Source organism: Akebia trifoliata, chromosome 16 (assembly GCF_017979445.1).
Source record: "Akebia trifoliata isolate Shusen 1 chromosome 16, ASM1797944v1, whole genome shotgun sequence".
In the NCBI taxonomy this organism is placed as follows: domain Eukaryota; kingdom Viridiplantae; phylum Streptophyta; class Magnoliopsida; order Ranunculales; family Lardizabalaceae; genus Akebia; species Akebia trifoliata.
In genome coordinates, this window is record NC_141390.1 from 18,389,617 (window position 1) to 18,409,315 (window position 19,699).

The window sequence follows — 19,699 nt, forward strand, 5'->3', positions numbered from 1 at the left end:
ACAACTTGGAGTTCTAAAATGGAGGCATAAGTCTTTTTTATTTTAGTTTGTACATGACCAAAAACTTCCTTGTTCCACTTCTGTAGATCCTTCTTATAGCTCTTTAGTTTTCTGGTAGAGCTTGTACATTGGTGATCCATGGTAGGAGTTTCTCCAGCTTTCAGCCACTATATCTTGAAAAGTACTATGTCGAAGCCACATGACATGAAATTTGAAAAAGCATGTTCTACACCCAAAAGATGTGGTATCAAGTAAAATAGGCCTATGGTCAGATCCTACCATTAGCAAGTTCAGAAGGCAAAATTCACCAAACAAATGAACCTATTCAGAATTTGTAAGAGCTTCTGTCAATTCTTTCCCATATTCTATGAGGTTCCTCTCTTTTATTATACCAAGTAAAAGTTGGCCCTTTGAAGCCCAGGTTTAAAAAGCCACAATCATCCTTGTCTCTGAAAGCTTGCATATGGCTTTGAAGTGGTGGGATGCCTCCCTTTTATTATGCTAAGCTCCTGCAATTGTTTTGCTCTTTTAGTTGTGTTTGGTTTTCCAAAGATGCATGAAAGACGAAAAATGGATAGTCCAGATGGATGGAAAATCAAAACTTCAATCATTCTTTTTTATGTGTTGATTAGTTGAATTGGAGATGGTGTTGTCCACATCAGTGTAAGTCCCCTAGAACGACCAACTGAATCTGCTGAAATCAAAAAATCATACCGCAATCAATTTCTTCTTAAGCTTTTCCATGTTTTCTTTCATTACTTAGGCCCTTTTGGGCTTCTTTTGGGCTTCAAGAGCCAACTTTTTTTATTTTTTTTCTGCTTTTAAGCTAAAAAAAACCAGATAAATGATGTTTGTTTGAACTTTTTTGACTCCCATGGATTTTAATTGAAGCCCAAAAGTAACCCCTAAAAAAAGTCATTTAAGAGGGGCTTCTTCAAATGGTTTTTGCGGGAAGTCAAAAATGTAAAATGACTCAAGTGTAGTTACCAAAATACCCTTCATCTTTAATCAAATTTCCAACCAAATTTAACCTTAAAAAATGAAATGAGATTACTAAAATACCCTTCATCTTTAATCAAATTTTCAACCAAACTTAACCATAAAAATAAAAAAGAATTACCAAAATACCTTTTATCTTTAATCAAATTTTCAACCAAACTTAACCTTAAAAAACAAAAGAGAATTATCAAAATACCTTTCATTTTTATCAAAATACCCTTCATCTTAAATCAAATTTCCAACCAAACTTAACCTTAAAAAATAAAATGGAATTACCAAAATACCCTTCATCTTTAATCAAATTTTGAACCAAACTTAATCTTAAAAAATAAAAAGAAATGATCAAAATACCATTCATTTTTACTATAAAGATTAAGTAATTAATCATCACTACTTTATTACCAAAACACCCTTCATTTGTATGTGAATGTTGGATTGTGTATTATGTAGATATTTTCTTTATCATATGTTCATTTTAAAAAGTATATGCTGTCGAAATTTCGATAAAATTATAAAATGTATAAATTTATTTAAATTGAAAATAATTATTTTTATAATTTTTTTAATATAATATATTTAGTGTAATTGAATATTTATTAATGTATTATGCTAAATTTTGGTGCATTATCAACATTAAGAGTATTCTAGTCATTTTATCATAATCAAACAATAAAAAACTATCAAATGAACATCAATTTCTGGCTTATGTGCTTCTGTAACGAACAAGTTTCGTTGGATGTGACTTTTCAAGCTTTGGGCTTCTACTTTTTCTAAAAGCCGGCTTCTGGAAGTAGAGCTGACTCTATAAAAAAGAAGAAATCTAGCCCTCGAAGGTGTCGAATTGTCAAGGGTTGTCCGATCTCTTGACAAATCCAAGACAGGAAGCTCATGACTCATGGTGGGGCATTTGCAACTAGAATCTTTAATAAGATTTCATGTGTTGAATCCATTAATTTTATCATAAAATGTGTTTCATACATATCTATAAAATAAAAACAAAGGTAATTTAGTAATACCCCTTACAAAATTGGTTTTATTAGATTTATCCCCTATAAGATGCAAGATTAGGTTTAGCTCCTTAACCGAAAGCCAACGTTGTTTTTTAATTTTTTAATTTAACTTTAATTTTTTTTATTTAATGTTTTAATTTTTTATTTTTTATTTTTTATTTTTTACATTTTGCATTTCTAGTGGATAAATTAACGTAATATCACCATTTTCTCAAGGTGTATTACTATTTTACTCAAAAAAAAAAAATTGAAAATTACTGATTGAACCATGATGAAGGGATTTCTTTGTAAATATCCATTAACTTTTAGGAAGCAACTTGATAGCACAATTAGTTAACTATCTTTTCTTAATGCCCCTTTCAATAGGTGTGATCGGTGATTAAATCAGTGAGATCGATAATTCAAATCATCAAGATTAACCTTTGATCTAAATGTTGAGATTGGGCTTTTAAAATTGTCAAGATCAACAATTATAAATCATCAATTTGAGAATTTAAATGGTCGATCTCATCTATTCAAATTTGACATTTTATGTGGATGGGGTGAAGTGCATTAGAGCAACTCCAATCAATCGCTACAACTCTAAATTTAGAGATAGAGATGCCTGAATCTAACTCCAACCGATCCCTATTTTAGAGAAATCACCCCTCTAAATCACTCTTAACGTCTCTAAATATAGAGATCTTGAGAAATTTTAAAAAGACCTCTTTAAAATATTATTCATGCTTTTTAAATACTCATTTCATCCCTTTTTTATTGTTAATGTCATTTTTGATCTTCTCTTTTCATAGAACATGTTTTAAATATCATTTTCCCCCCTTCTTTTTGTTGTGTAAATGTCTTGTATGTTGTTGGGGGGATGTTAAGCTAGAGGTACAGGGGGAGCGCACCCTTGCCAATGGGCTCGAGAGCGAAGGCCCAAGATCAAATTTTTTGTCTTTTAAAAGGGTAATTATATAATATTTTCATAAGGGTTTTCTAGTTTTGAGGATTTCTATTTTTGGAGAGATGGACACGTCTTATTTACTCCTATTTTTGCTAGAGTTATCTGGGGTTGTAAAACTCGAAAGAAGATAGTGATTGAATTTTTTATTTGATCCGTGGATGTAGGCACACTACAAACTAGGTAAATCTTTGTGTTTGGTGTTTGTTCTGTTTTGTTTGTTGTTTTATTTTTTGACATTCCTTTCAATTTTTTTGAAGTGAATGAATAGTATTTTAAAGAAGGGATTGGTTGGAATTCAAATTGGTTTGTAGGTGAGCATCTTTTCTAAACTTAGAGAAAATGTCAATTTGGAAAAAAAAAATTTAGAGATGTAGCTTGGAGTTGCTCTTAAGAAAGAAATTTTTTGTAACTTAGTTGTTAAGCTACAACCCAAAAGTCATGGTGCATTTAGTAAATTGTCCTCACTGCATGCCCATTAAGTAATTTCCTAGAAAGAGGGAGTGAGAGAAAGTTGTCATTGGCACCTCAGCTTTTACTTGTTACACCCCAATTAAAAAAATAAGATATTTCCCTAAACAAGCAAAATTTTTGATGAATTTTTGAAACCGATAAACTATTCATATTAATTCTAAAACACATGCACGATCATTTTCCATCAAGTTTGTTGGTAGGTATTTTTAATTTAAAGTGATGAATTCTCTAGTATTAAAGTAATGAATTCGCAAGTAAATTTAAAGACAAATATATCATTATTTTTTAATGGCGAATTCATTGGTAATTTATCAGGGAGTTTGTCGCTTCAAATTAAAAATACCTACCAACGAATTCATTGAAAAATAATTCATGCATGCTTATGGAATTAATATGAACAGTGTACGAGACTTAGAATTTCGTCATATTCAGCACATGAATGGTAATTCACCCCAAAAAAATTTAGTAAATAATTGAGAATAAGTAAAAGTTGGGGTGCCAATAAAACTCTCTCATTTAAAAAAAAAAATTTGCTAGATTTTTATTTTTTGAGTTTAGGATTTTATATGAGCCTAATGATAATTGCAAAGAAATATTGAAAATGGTTTAAATAAATGTTATAATGTTTTATAATGGTGATATTATGATTTGAGCTAATCCTTCGTAAAGTTCGAAGAGTGTGTTTTTTAATCTTGGGGGGGGGGGGGGGGGGGGGGGGGTCAGCAGCCCTAAAGTTTGCTAAGTTTTGTGCCAAACATTTTTCAAAATATGGGTTAGAAGCTTTGGAATGAGCTGATTTTTTGTGAGAATGATCTCCTCAGGGGGGGGGGGGGGGGGGGGTTCAACAGCCCTAAAGTTTGCCAAGTTTTGTGCCAAACATTTTTCAAAATATGGGTTAGAAGCTTTGGAATGAGCTGATTTTTTTGTGAGGATGATCTCTATGATGAGGAGATCATCCTCACAAAAAATCAGCCTATTCCAAAACTTCTAACCCCATCAAAAGTGATTTACAAAAATTGGACGATCCACAATTCTTCAACTTGTAAACTAGGATTAGAAGTTTTAAAATGAGCTGATTTACAAAAAAATGTTTGGCACCAAACTTGGCAAACTTTAGGGCTGTCGAACCGCTCCCTTAATTGGGATGTCTTAAATAATTTAAGAAATTGAGGTGTAATAGGTAAGAGTTGGAGTGCCAATATCACCTCTCAAAAAATATAGGGACAATTATCGCAAATTAACAATCAGAATCCTTCTCGTTACGAGTAAAACCCTCGTAAAATTAACAACCAGAATCCTTCCTCTGTTCTGCTTCTCTTTTTTCGATATCCCAATTTTTGATTCTTCTATGTTTTTGAGGATTTGTAGCTAATACCCAAAGAGAGATCCCCAAAGGAGACGAACAAACCTCATCTCAGCCGTGTTTCTAATTCATGTGGGTACCTCTCTCCGTCTTTCATTAAGTAACTTCGTGTTCGTTTTTTATTCAGAACTCTGGGGTTTCTTTGTTTTAGATGATTTATGATGTGATCTATATGTGAGTATTTATATAATCAGAGAATTTTCGTAATTTGTAGAGTTTTTTGCTGCACTTTGAACCCAATATTTGGCATGAGAGATTTTTTTTATGTGATCTCTATATTCCTACTTATAGAATCAGAGAATTTTCATAAATTGTAACGTTTTTGGGGAAAATTTGATTCAACATTTAGTTTGAAAGATATGGGTAGTCAAGTTTGGAGATGGGGTTTAGGTTTGATATACATAGTTGCTGTTGCAACAATCTGGATCGCTGCTAGTTTCGTCGTTCAATCCGTTGTTGATTCAGGGTTTCTCCTTTTCTCATCACCTACATCTGCAATTCCTTGTTTGTGATTTATATCCCTATAGTTGAAATTGGACGCCATTTGGAGGATTCATTTGGGAAATTATGGTTTTGGCGCAATAAGAATGATTCCCATTTACAAAAATTAGGAGATTCGGAAGATGTGGTTCTTCTTGGGAATAGCAATTTAAGTACAAGAGAGGATGATTTGGAGCCATCTGGGTCTGTTGAATGCGGAGAAATAAATAAAAAATTGGATTTTGAATTTTACGAGTCGGAAACAGCATTGCCTTGTGAAACTGGTAGGGTGGCACTAACTGAGGATTCTGATGTACAACTAGATGAAAAAGGGCGTTGGACACGTACCAGAATGGCAAAGGTTAGCTTATTAATATGCCCTTTCTGGTTTCTTGCACAACTCACGTTCAATCTATCTCTGAAGTATACTAGTGTGACGGTAAGCATCTTTGGAATCTCATCATTTTCTTTATTAGATTATGTGCATCACTTTGGCTTCTATTGCATTTTTTCTCTTTTGGTCTACTAATGAGTGTTCCTCCCTTCGTGCAGTCGAATACCATCTTAAGCAGTGCATCTAGCCTTTTCACCTTTTTGGTATCTCTAGTTTTTTTGGGGGAGAAGTTCACATGGGTTAAGCTTATCAGTGTTCTTCTCTGCATGGGAGGACAATAATAGTCAGTTTGGGTGATTCAAAGTCGGGTTTAGGTGATGCTACAAAGCCGCTTCTTGGAGATATTCTAGCTCTTGTTTCGGCAGGGTTATATGCTGTGTATATTACCCTTATTCGGAAAAAGATTCCAGATGATGATGATAAAGGTGGTCGTGCTAGTATGGCACAATTCCTTGGATTTCTAGGGTTGTTCAACCTCTTGATTTTTCTACCTGTTGCCCTTTTTCTGAATTTTACGAAGTTGGAGCCTTTTCATGTACTCACCTGGAAGCAGATCGGTTTAATTGTGGGTAAAGGTTCGTATTAAATCCTATCATATGATCTTCACAGTTTTTTTTCAATCTTATTCCTACTAGAAATCACTTTTGAGTTATATGGATTAATTGCTTTTCTTTTAGTATATCTACTAGGTGTCTAGAAATGGTGTAAAATCTTCCTAAGTGAAATTTCCAAGGATGGATTGTTTCCATAGTATACTTTTCATTTGTAAGTTTTGTTCTAATTCTAGCTCTTGATTTCTTGAGCAAATAACTATTGGTATGTTGCTCTTTTCTTGTAGGATTAAAAGCATTTACTCCTATTAGCATCCTTGCGAAATTTGCATTATATATAAAACTTGCAACTATTTTTACACAACCACTAGGATGCTGTCTATTTCTTCGATGTTTTCTACAACACTGTCAAATGCTATTGGATCTTGTAAAATAAATGGCATACGAGATATGTAAAAATAATTGTCACTTATAGATGTCCCTCGAATGTGATCCTATCTATGTTGTGTTGGTTTTATTTATCTTAAAACCCTTAAAGGCACAAAAATATCCTTAGGGTTGGTGTGGCGGCAGGTAGAGTTGTAGGTTGGTAGGTTGTAGAGAAACCTAGCTTGAAATGGTATTATTTCTTTCCAAAGCCGATTCTGAAAAGATAGATTGAGCAAAGGAATGTCACTAGAACTCACTTTCCTCCCCAACCACTACTGCAAGAGAAGGAATTTTATTTGATCTACAACCTTCCACTCACTCCTTTACTCGTAGCCAAACTTCCAGCACTTGTTTGACGTTTGGCTTTCAAGAGTTATTGGGCCGGGTTAACAAACATACTCTTTTTATGAGTGCTCGCCTTGAGTCCGATACCCCTTTCCTTTCTTAGTTTTGGTATTGAATTTATTCTCCCTTTAGTATGATCAATCACCACAATATCATTTCCAAATAACATACACTAAGGGATCTATCCTTGAATATGGGAAATGAATTCATCTATAACCAAGTTTTAAAATCTTATCTTGAGGTAGTGTTTTGGTTAGGAGGGAAATTGGGATTGTCTCGACTGAAATTGATAGGGACATCAAATCTTGAAGAGTAGATTTTAGTTTTTATTTAAATTTTTATTTTAAGATTTTAATTATATATTTTTGGGCTTATTTTAATGTTTTATTGTTCATGGTCTTAGTATAATAGTTAGAGGTAGTTTAGTAACTTGTAGTTTGTCTTATATTTAAGTTTATTGGGGTTTGAAAATTAGGAGAGAGAAAGTTACGAAAATAAGTTATTTTTTTGATATTTTAGTTTGACTAGGATTCTTTATTTATTTTCTTTATATATATTGTATTAGGATTTTTTTTTAACAACGAAGATTTTGATGAATAAATAATGAGTTTCTTTCATGGAGTGAAGTGAGTTCTCCACCATTTTTTGTGTGATTTGAAGAAATCCTTAGTGTGATTCCAAGGTTCTACTTTTTCTAGCCCTTCTCTTTTTTCTTTTAATCTTTAATTTTTTTTTTCTTTTTTGATTATTGTCTCTTAACTTTCTTGATTTTTGAATTCTTAATTTTTGATTCTTGATTCTTGATTTTTGAAACCTTTTCTTGATTCTCGATTCTTGATTCTTGAAACCTACAAACCAACCCTTAATCCTTTCCCATTTTCTTTAACCCTTATTTCCTTAATCTCTTTTCTAAATATTAACCCTTAATCCTTTCCTTACCCTATGAACCTTAACATTTAACCCTTCTTTATCTTACAATAATTGAAATAAAATTTTCATTTTATCTTTTGGGTTTACCCTATCCTAACTCAAATCGTAAATCCAATCTCAAATCCTTAATCCTTAACCCAATCCCCAACCAAATTTTCCTAAACACCCATATTTTCTTAACACCCCTCATAATCTTGTATCAAATTTAGTATCAGAGCCTAGGTCAAGGCAAAAAATAAAATTAGCAGATTGTGCTGATGGGAGATGGACTCAATGATGTTCTCAGAAGAGGTAAAAAATTTGAAGTCAAAACTACGTCGAACGCGTCACTCTTGGGCATATTTTTGCATTGTCCGTGATCGTATTATAAAGGAAAACGAAGAAATAGGCAATTAAGTGATCCATGTTATGTGTTCAGACAACAAACCTTGTGCACCAAATGCAATCATTTTGGATACTTTAAATCAGAGTATTCAAACATAGATAATGAAGCAGATGTGATGAAAATCCATACACCTAAACTCAAGGTGAGTAATGAAGAAATTTATAAGTCCGATCTAAGTGAGAGTAAGACATTATTATTGGTTCTTGAAGAAGAATCTGAACAATTGATACATGAAATTGTGAAGCCACTACATCCTTTGATTTAAACACTCACTTTGTCCCACGTAAAAGAAAAGGTAGATGATATGTGGGATAAATCAACGAGTTACATTATACATGGAGCATTTTAGAGTTCCAGCTTCAGTTCTTGTCAGAAATGAAAGGTCAACGGATTTTTACTTGGTTTGATGATATATATTGGAGCGTGGAGGGTGCATTGGTTAAGAAGTAAGTCAGGATCAGATTACATGTGGATTATAAGGACTTCATTTGTTGGATAATTTCTACAATTTTATTTCGCCAGTGGCAAAATCTTCCCAGCTGAGGAGAATTGATGGGGACATCAAATCTTGAAGAGTACATTTTAGTTTTTATTTAGATTTTTGTTTTAGGGTTTTAATTATATTTTTTTTTTGTTTATGTAAATGTTTTATTGCCCCGGTCTTAGTATAATATTTAGGGGTAGTTTAGTAACTTTAGTTTGTCTTATATTTAAGTTTATTAGGGTTTGAAAATTAGGAGAGAGAGAGCTACGAAAATAAGGTTATTTATTTGGTATTTTAGTTTGACTAGGATTCTTGGTTTATTTTCTTTATATAGATTGTATTAGGGCTTTTTTTAACAACGAAGATTTTGATGAATAAGGAATTAGTTTCTTTCATGAGTGAAGTGAGTTTTCCACCATACTTTATGTGATTCCAAGAAACTCTTGGTATGATTCAAAGTTCTATCTTTCCATCTCTTCTCTTTTTTTCTTTTAATCTTTATTTTTTTCTTTTTTGATTATTTTCTCTTAACTTCATTGATTTTTTATTGTTGAAACCCCTTTCTTGATTCTTGATTCTTGATTCTTGAAACCTACAAGCTTCAACCCTTAATCCTTCCCATTTTATTTAACTCTTATTTCATTAATTTTTTTTCCAAATTTGAACCCTTAATCCTTTCCTTATCCTATGAACCTTAACCTTTACCATCTCTATCCTACAATAATTGAAATAAAATTTTCATTGTACCTTTTAGATTTACCCTATCCTAACCCAACTCGTAAACTCAATCTCAAATCCTTAATCCTTAACCCAATCCCCAACCATATTTTCCTAAACCCCCATATTTTCTTCTCCCCTCATTGTCCTGCATCAGAATGTTCCGTAAACATTAATGTTTTGCAATCGATTTTTCATTTCATTCTCATCTAGAACCATTGTTCCTCCGAAACATTCCGAAAGGGAATAGTACTTTGAACAATGCATGTAACTATTGCAAATGGGTGGCAACTTAGGGATAATCTTGGTCATGGGTGCGAGCCTTACAACTCAAAATTTTTTAGAAACACATTTCAATCGCTAGGCTGGTGTACCTGGAGAGAAAACCATTATCCCTAGCATTGTCTCCACGTGAAGAAAACGAATGTGGTCAACACTTGAGCCTTCCGAAGTCCTTTGCGGAAATGTTGTCCTTCCCCAAATGTATGTTATATTTTATGGTAGAACTTAATCGAGAAAAAACCTCATCCTACTCAACATCTTACACTCTTACATTTAGAAACTTGCCCAAGTCCACCAAAGTTCCTTTTGAATTTCAAATCTAATAGTGCACAACTGGCCAATTTCAAGCAATCCCTCACCCAAGCTCTATTACCATTTGTGAAAACCAAGATGGAATAGAAAATGTTCTTCAATGGCTTCTCCTACACCATTTCCACCCAAAGTTTGATTGTCCTCTCTACCTACATAATTGGTGATTTTATTCCTAAAATCATGGAGAACATTGGAAACCTCTCTTAAAACCCCAAGGCCCCAACCCAAAAGATATAGATGGTAAATTACTTTCCCCACCCCCATTTTGAATACCTCCCTGGAGTAAGAAACCCTTGTCTAAAGTGCATCTGATTCCTCCCTGAGCCTCCTGTAGCCCTTGATAATAGTGTAAGTAAAGTTGCACTGGGATTTGGGTGGGAATGGGGTGGGCTTAAACTAATTATGTCTAGGTTAAGTAATGACTTCTGGAATTTTTTTTAGATGGGTTAAAATATAGGGAAAAACAAACCCTTTAAAAGCCATGTCCAAAAATCTACATAGGCTTTGGGTTGGTAGAACAGGTTTTAGGGCTTTAATAAAAAAGGAAAACGAGTTGGGGTTTGCTACTAATTACAAGGATTGATTTAGAACCTTAAAGATTGATCTTAGCATCTAAAAGGGTGATTGGAATTGTGATTTCTTATATCTGAAAATAATGGACTTGAACAAAGGAAGAAAATGGAGGGAATGATTTGAGGTAAATCAAACTGTTAAAGAGGTCCAAGGACTAGAATCAGTACCAATCTTTAATCTTTTCCTGGATTGCTGAAAATCCTATGGATGTAGCTTTCAGAGAAGCCAAATAACTTCAGAACATGTTCATAGACGTCTTTACAACAACCTTGTTCTCTCCTTTTTCTATTCTAATCCTACTTGAAAACAGATGTCAGAACTCAGGAACTCTACTGAACACTAAAACTTTGACCATTTAGTTACATAAGACTCTTTAAATAATAAGCTTACCATAGGGAATCTAATAAAAATTTAAGTTTCTGAAACTAATTAAAACTCCTAAAATAATATTATTAACTTTACTTTTTTATATATAGATATGCGTATATTTAACATTACTATGAATCCTAAAAAGAACTCTGTTTTACTAAAATTGTAAATTTGCTTTTGCTTTTTCCTCCCAAGTAATTTCCTTAGTTTTATGTTTATTGTTGGCACAACTATCATAAGCCCTTTATCTTTTGTTAGAGGATCAAATGGATACCATGTTGTGCATGGTAACTTGGTAAATTGTGCTGCAGATTTACATGGATACCTATCTTCACAGGGATTGAATGTTTTACTATTCTTGAATAAGCAATGTGATAGAGCTTTAAACAATGGTCAATACCCATGATTCAATAGCTGTGGTCAGGATCTTTGCATAACACTGTGTAATGTATAGAGAAGATATCACAAGTAGGTTAACTGTCTCGCCCGAGTTTGGTCTTCCGGAGTTTTTAGTTTCTAGTCCAGCATATGGTTGAGCTGAAGACCCCCACCCCCACCCCCACCACCACCCGCACCTCAACCCTGACTTTACCCTATATAGCCCTATCATAGTAGGGTTGGTATGAATTCACCACTTTTTCGTGAAGTTTTGAGAAATACATTTTTATATTATTTAATGGTGAAATTTTGTTTGATGTTGCGTTTAATATTTTTATTTTTATAATGTGAAATTTTTTTATGGTTGAATTTTTTTATATTTATATTAGGCTTAATTTATGAAATATACATTTTCTGTAATGAATTAAAAAATTAGTTTTAGTTTTGCCGACTTTTGCCAGTTTTTTTTTCCTCAATTTTTTTCTTTTGCTGAATTATTGACAAACCTATCTTTGTCACTATGGTTGTTCCTGCTTTAGCTCACACTCCAAGACAGAAAAATGTACTCGTCTTTGTCATTATGGTTCTTTTGACATTCTAATTTTTATTAAATATCTAATATGTTTACTAATATGTATGGGTCAATGGGCCAAGATTATGCTGGATATGAGGGAACTTTTGGATATCATTCAGTAAAGTGGATTGATCAATTATTTAATCATAGAACTTTCTTGATAGGTATGAAGTATATTATTTCGTAGAAATAAACCCGATGGACGAGACCATCAAAATACAAAAAGGTCCAACAATGATACTAATTATCCCTTAGGCTTGCAAACTGCATCCCATCTAAAGAACAAATATTAAAAAATTATTCCCTCCTGACTCCTTGAAAAGCTTGCAACAAAAGAATACAATTTCCAAAATTGTGATGATTATTTCATACTCTGCTTCTTCGAAAAAAGATTGTCGTTCCTATCCTTCCGCAAGCCCCAACAAACAGCAAAAGGAAGTAAATGCCAAAGTGCTCTCTCTCTCTCTCTCTCTCTCTTGAGAGGCACGGTGCTGCCAACTCATAATTTATTTATAGAACTTCAAGGCTCAAGCAATTCTTTTCAGAGTAAGCCCAGTCTCCATCTAGATCATTTACAAATTTAGCGGCCATGAATGTGTTTCACTTATCTTTGATCCTTGTTCAGTGTACTACAGATTAAGGAACTTCCATTTTGTAGCGTAAAGCCAATTAACCCACCTACCTTATTACGGTTGTTGATCTCCTTACTAGGATATCTGTTAGCATTAGCTATTTAACACCCAGAAAGCTCCCAACTCGTGTTAGAATCATAGAGTGATTTGTTATGGCTTTTTTTTTTTAACCCCACCATACCCACAAGACAGCGTTGGATTGCGTAAATAAGATCTTAATGTTAGATAAACATTCCGTTACCTCTGTTTACCATGCTGAAGTGAGGAATATTTTTTTTTCAGATAATGGATTTTGTAGATGCAATTTTTTGCTCTACCTTGAGATTCTCCTTCGCTACTTTAGATTTGTAACCTTTGAGCTCTTGGCGTGCCAGCAACACAGCCCCTTCAACACCCAAGTCAGATTTAGTATAAAAATTGGCTGAGTTTTTATATATAAAACTCCTGTTGATGCAATTCTTCGTTTTCCCTCCTCAGAGTTTGTATTTCTGCATCCTGCCGCCCTAGTCCTGCCCACATTTCCGCCCTCACTTGCACAAGCAGTTGATGCATGCCCTGCACAGGATCTTGAGGGGAGGCGGGGGATTAGGGTGCAGCTCCTTCATTCCTATTCCCTTTTTGCCTTGTCCTCACTATGATAGTCACTTCTCTTTGTAAGTTTTCCACGGATGGTGCCAAATTGTAGATGCAATTTCTTACACTACCTTGAGATTCTCCTTTGCTACTTTAGATCTACGACCTTTGAGCTCTCGGTATGCCTGCAACACAACCCCTCCGACGCCTAGGCAGAGTTTTTGTCTATAAAAGAGTACATACCTTTATAGTGCCTATCCCCATGTATTTATAGGAGTTAAACCCTAAATCCCCTGATTGTTATGCTGAATAGTCCTTATTAGGGATTGAGGCCTGAATTAGAATGTACCCAATTTAGAATGTGTCCATGTACATTCCTTAATTTAGGGATGTCTCCCTTTGATCTAGGACGATCCCTGATACTTCAGACTAGATCGTATCTCATCTTATCTCAAATCCCTGATTTCTTGGGATTTGGGTCTTTAATCGTTCACCCAATTCACGGGGATTCTTACCCGCTTTCCGAGTCTGAATTATCATTTGAAATCCGAGGCAGAATTATTCTGCTGAGATCCGAGGTAAAACATATTTGCCTGTTGGACGTTGGTGCACCTACACCTCAGATTCAGTGTCAAGGTATTTTGAGTCGGAACTTTGGTGCCACGTGTCATTATCTCGTGCGTCACGAAAATATCCTTGATATTCTTCTTAATTTTCCTTCAATTGTTTTTCTTTGAAATTAAGGGATTTTTGTTTCCTTTCATTGAGAAGATTTTAAGTTGTCACAGACATAACTTCTCTATTTCTATGGGTCATTGTCTACAGGTCTTCTTGATAATGTGCTGAGTGACTACTTGTGGGCAAAGGCTGTTCTTCTAACGACAACCACTGTGGCTACAGCTGGTCTCACAATTCAGGTCCCCTTGGCAGCCGTTGTGGATTCACTAACAGGCAATGCCCCTCATCTCATGGATTATCTCGGAGCCGCAGCTGTCATGATTGGTTTTGCTGGCATCAACATACCCTCAGATGCTTGTTGTGGTGCAAAGGATATAGGTTGTGACAAAGAAGTAGAAAATGTTATTATGGCCGATGAAGATCAAAACTTACCAATCGGTAGAGATGTGGCTCCCATCTCTTAGTATACCAATAATTTTGATTCCCTCGGATGGTGAATCAATGGTTCAATTCCCTCGCTCGAAATATTTAATGTAGAGGTCTGTACAATTTTTAGAAATTCCGATAAATGTATACATATTTCCTTCAGTCCAATTACAGTGCCTTCTTGGCTCTTTACGTCGGGTTATGCATGTTTTGAGATCATTCTGGATAGGTTGTTATATAGTCTTCTTTGGATGGGTTGGAATGTAAAGGCCTATTTAGAAACATCAAATTTTCAAGGCCAAGTTTAAATCTAATCTATTTCAAGGATAGTTCGGGATAAGATTGGTTATTGATCGGTATGGTTTCAACTTTTGAACTAGTTTGTGTCCTTTTTGTTTATTTGACCAAAAGAAAGACCTCCAATTATTTTAGGTTTGTGATTATTACCATACTAATATGCTATAGCTATACGGGTTGGGATCCGTAGACTTATGAAAGTGAAATCATATGTTCACTCACAATCGTGACCATGTATACGTGAGACCCAACAATCGGGATAAAAGATGTATCTCAAGAATACATTATGGATTTCTAAAACAAATCTCAACCATTGGATCTCACATATACACGATCGTGATTGTGTGTGAACATGTGAGTTCACTTTTTATGAGTACCAATCCCAACCCTAACTATATGGGTTGGTTATACCTCTTGGAAAAAGGTCCCTCTTTCTTGATTTTTGGGTGATCTAGACATTAAACTACCCCCACCCACACACAAACACACACACACACACTTACACACACTTTTTTGGGAACATTAGAGATAACCCCCCATATTTTGAAATTGATTACATGCCTCTCTTGACCTCAGTCTGCTTAATAGACTAAGAGAAAAATACCCTAATGTTCTCATCTTGAACTTCTAGTCAAAACCTCATGATTTTTCTTCCTAAAATCATCTTCTAGCTCTTAAATCTCTATATTATCTTTTTGTAATCTACTCAAACTTTTCTTCAGATCATCATTTTGAACTTTGCATTGAACTCTTCGTAAAAATATCATTGAATAGAAAAATAAATTCACTGTGTTCCTTACCCAAAAATCCTGCTTTATTGTTCTTCCCAAAACCAAAGCAACTCCACCACAGATCTCTACTTTTTGTTACTATATTTGCATCTTCTCTCATTATAGAGAAGATGCTCTCCTCCGAACAAAAACGAACTCCTAGGGTGGGTTTCCAACCTCTAAATCATTATTCATGTCTCTAATTCACTATTCACATAATTAAAAATAATAAAATTGTTATTGGCAACCCACCTTCACTTATTACACCCCAAGTTAAATATGAAAAATTAATAATAAAGTTTACTATTGGCAACCCACCTTTACTTGTTACACCCCAATTTAATATATATATCGGTCCCGTTCAGCAACAAACATTTTGGCAAAACATTTTTCAAAACATGGGTTAGAGGTTTTGGAATGGGCTGATTTTTGGTGAAGATGATCTCTATGGTGAGGAGATCATTCTCACCAAAAATCAGCTCATTCCAAAACTTCTAGCCCCTATTTACAAGTTGAAAAATCGTGGACCGTCCATTTTTTGTAAACCATTTTTGATGGGGTTAGAAGTTTTGGATTGGGCTGATTTTTGGTGATGATGATCTCCTCACCGTAGAGATCATCCTCACCAAAAATCAGCCCATTCCAAAACCTCTAACCCATGTTTTGAAAAATGTTTTGCCAAAATGTCTGTTTCTAAACATTTCCCATATATATATAACCCACCAATGAAAATAATTAGAAATTATTATTATTTTTGTTTAGATTTCTATTCGTTGAATTTAGTATTTTTTATGATTCTAATCACTAGGAAACAACATTTGAAGTCGTTTGAATGAGTTATAATGCTTTGTCCTGGTGAAAAAATAACTTTGAACCAAACTTACAATACAAAATTTATGATCAAACTTATTTTTTATTACAAAATTTTGTCAATGAAGAATTTATCAATAAAAAAAGAAAGAAAATTACAAAAAAAAAAAAAAAAACTGAACATTCATGATCAAACTTATTTTTTATTACAATTTTTTGTCGAATTTGATTGAACAATTCATTAAGTCTTGTTTTAAGATATTTTTATAAATATTTAATAAAAATAATTTTAAATATTGAATAATAATAATAAGTGCAAATAAATAAGGGACATAAATTATATTTAAAACATATTTTTAGTGAGAAAGGGAATTCAAGAATGACATTTATGTAAAAATGATGGGGACACAATTGGTATTTGTATGAGATAAATAATGAAATAGAGATCATCTCTATTTATTTTTTCTTGATCTTAAAATCTAGAGATGTAAATAGTGATTTATAGGGTTTGACAGAATTTAGAGACTGGTTAGAACTAGGTTTGGAGATCTCTATATTTAAATATAAAGATATAGAGCCCGGTTGGAGTTGCTCTTATGGGTCTCTTTATCTTGTCTCTATTTTGGCATATTCTCTAATTATAGAGGTGATTCTCTAACCTAAACGAACTCCAACGGATTCCAACCTCTAAATCACTATTCATGTATCTAATTTACTATTCACATAATAAAAAATAATAAACTTATTATTGGCAACCCAACTTTACTTGTTACACCCCAATTTAAATATTAAAAAAAAAAAAATTGAATATTAACGATCAAACTTATTTTATATTACAAATTTTTGTAGAATTTAGTCGAACAATTGTTTAAATCTGAGTTTTAAAATATTTTTATAAATATTTAATAAAAGAATAAAAAATGTTGAATAGTAATAATTAAAAATAAATAAGGGATAAAAATTATATTTAAAATATATTTTTATTGAAAAAGGGAATTGAGAATGGTATTTATGTAAAATGATGGGGACACAATTACTATTTTGTCCAAGATAAAATAGTGAAATAGAGACTATCTCTATTTTTTTTTTTTTTTGGTTTGTCTTCAATTCTAGAGATGTGAATAGTGATTTAGAGGGTATGTCAGAAATTAAGAGACCGGTTGGAGTTGGGTTCAAAGATCTCTTTCTCTCTAAATATAGAGATACAGAGACCGGTTGGAGTTGATCTTAGTTTTTTAGTAACCTTAATCTATTCAACCTTGTCTTTGATTCATTGTTTTTCACTTGCTTTAACCCATTGTAGAAAATTTAGTTTTTTCCATTTTATCTGGATAAAATCTTTATGTTGAATTGGGGGTTAAAAATACCATTCAGAGTGGTGGAAGCTGATTAGTTATGAAAAGAGAAGCAGGGCTTTTGGGTAGGGGTTGAATTTGAGGACATTTGAGTATTTTTCAACAAGTCAATCAAGAGGACTGTGGTCAAGAGAGGTTTGTCATCAATTTCAAAATCTAGGGGCTATTTCCAATATTCACCAAAAAGTAGGTGCATGTCTAAATCTGCTTTTGGGTAGGGGTTGAATTTGAGGACATTTGAGTATTTTCCAACAAGTCAATCAAGAGGGTTTGTCATCAATTTCAAAATCTAGGGGCTATTTCCAATATTCACCAAAAAGTAGATGTATGTCTAAATCACCCTTAGTGCTTTTTTAAAAAAAGTTTGACTCTCAGATTGTGGAGATCAGTGTTTCAACAATTTGCTAACCATACTTTCCACATTAAAAATAAAATAAAATAATTTTACTTATCGTGTGATTTTATATAAGAGTCATGATGAATGCATGCGATCTAGTATATAGATAATGTAGTAAGCACGAAGTCATAGATCTTTTTCATCAGGATACACAAGAAAAAGATGTGTGATTCTGTGTTCTTATCACGTCAATCACATGGCAAAATTGCTTGCATTCATCATTATTCTTTATATAATGGGATTATAAATTTAGGATGTAGATATTTCTTAAGGTAGTTGTAACCATATCATTTTATTTATTTATAAAGAATAATGAATTGTTACATATGCAAAAGAGCATATTATAAAGAACAATGCATCATAAATAGTTACATATGAGTGATTGATTTCTTTTTATATCCAATGGCCAGCAACGAGAGCCACTGACCGGGTCCCAGCAGTAGTATGGTAGGGTCCTGAGACAGGTGGGGGTAGGTTTGTCCTTCAACGACTTGGCTCATATTGTATTTTAGATGTGAGAGAGATTAAATGATATTGTACGATTGTCAACATCAGCATTCAATACCTCAACCAATCAGCTACAGCTATTACTTTTCTAAAACACGTTTTAAAATAGAATTAATTCAAATAGGATGAAAAAGGGTCGTGATATTTATGATGCATTACCAAGAAAGAGTTGTCACAGTTTACGTACTTTCTCATGCAAAAATAAATCACCATTACATTAAATAACATAAAATACTTTGTCCAATCAACAAAAAGAAAAAAGAAAAAAAAATACAAAAAACGCACATTTTTATTTATTTTTTTGATATAAAAATAAAAACACAGACACATTTTGATAGAATGAATTATTCATAATTTTAGGTAAACTTTAGTGACTGGGTTTTTCTTGCTTTTTAGTGACGACCACCAGCACCAAAACCACCTCCAGCTCCAAAGCCTCCTCCACTACCCAAACCTCCTCCACCACCACCACCAAAACCACCTCCACCTCCAGCTCCACCAAGCCCTCCACCAGCTCCACCACCAGCACCAAAACCGCCTCCAGCACCACCACCAGCTCCACCTCCAAGTCCCCCACCTGCTCCACCACCAAGTCCCCCACCTGCACCACCACCTAGTCCACCTCCTCCTCCAGCACCACCACCAAGTCCCCCACCTGCTCCACCACCAAGTCCACCTCCGCCACCTGCACCTCCACCAAGTCCACCTCCTGCACCACCACCTAAGCCTCCACCTCCTCCTGCACCACCACCAAGTCCACCTCCTGCACCTCCACCTAAGCCTCCACCTCCTCCTGCACCACCACCAAGTCCACCTCCACCTCCTGCACCACCACCTAGGCCTCCTCCTCCACCTGCACCGCCTCCAAGTCCACCTCCTGCACCACCACCAAGTCCTCCTCCTCCTCCTGCACCACCTCCAAGTCCACCTCCTGCACCTCCTCCTGCGCCACCACCAAGTCCACCTCCTGCTCCTGCACCTCCACCAAGTCCACCTCCTGCTCCTGCACCTCCACCAAGTCCACCTCCTGCTCCTGCACCTCCACCCAAGCCTCCTCCTCCGCCTGCACCACCACCAAGGCCTCCTCCTCCTCCTAGACCACCTCCTGCACCACCACCAAGTCCTCCCCCTAAACCTCCACTCTTACCAAACCTACGGTGTCGATAAATTCCATTCCCTAAACCACCACGACGTCCAAAATAGTGCTTATCATCACTAACACTACCCTTAACATCATTACCAACAACAATGTCGTTCACAAG

At 34.4% G+C, this 19,699-nt stretch overlaps 1 protein-coding gene and 1 pseudogene across 3 annotated transcripts in view; one reads left to right on the plus strand and one right to left on the minus strand.

Annotated features, from left to right (window-relative positions):
* The first annotated feature begins 4,651 nt into the window (after nt 1-4,651).
* On the plus strand, nt 4,652-14,732 carry LOC147382710 (putative vacuolar membrane protein YML018C; annotated as a pseudogene). The gene is made up of 3 exons (XR_015173544.1): nt 4,652-5,708; nt 5,822-6,238; nt 14,023-14,732. The product of XR_015173544.1 is annotated as a putative vacuolar membrane protein YML018C (transcript).
* A 3,860-nt stretch (nt 14,733-18,592) lies between these two features.
* LOC147382711 (uncharacterized) overlaps nt 18,593-19,699 on the minus strand; it is a 58,886-nt gene continuing 57,779 nt past the window's right edge. The window contains exon 3 of one of the 2 annotated variants that reach the window (XM_086428233.1): nt 18,593-19,365. In XM_086428233.1, coding sequence (XP_086284359.1) covers nt 18,830-19,365 — 536 coding nt within the window. In that variant the 3' untranslated portion in view covers nt 18,593-18,829. Of the gene's footprint in view, nt 19,543-19,699 lie in introns of both variants that reach the window. The other variant, XM_086428234.1, reaches the window with a different exon arrangement.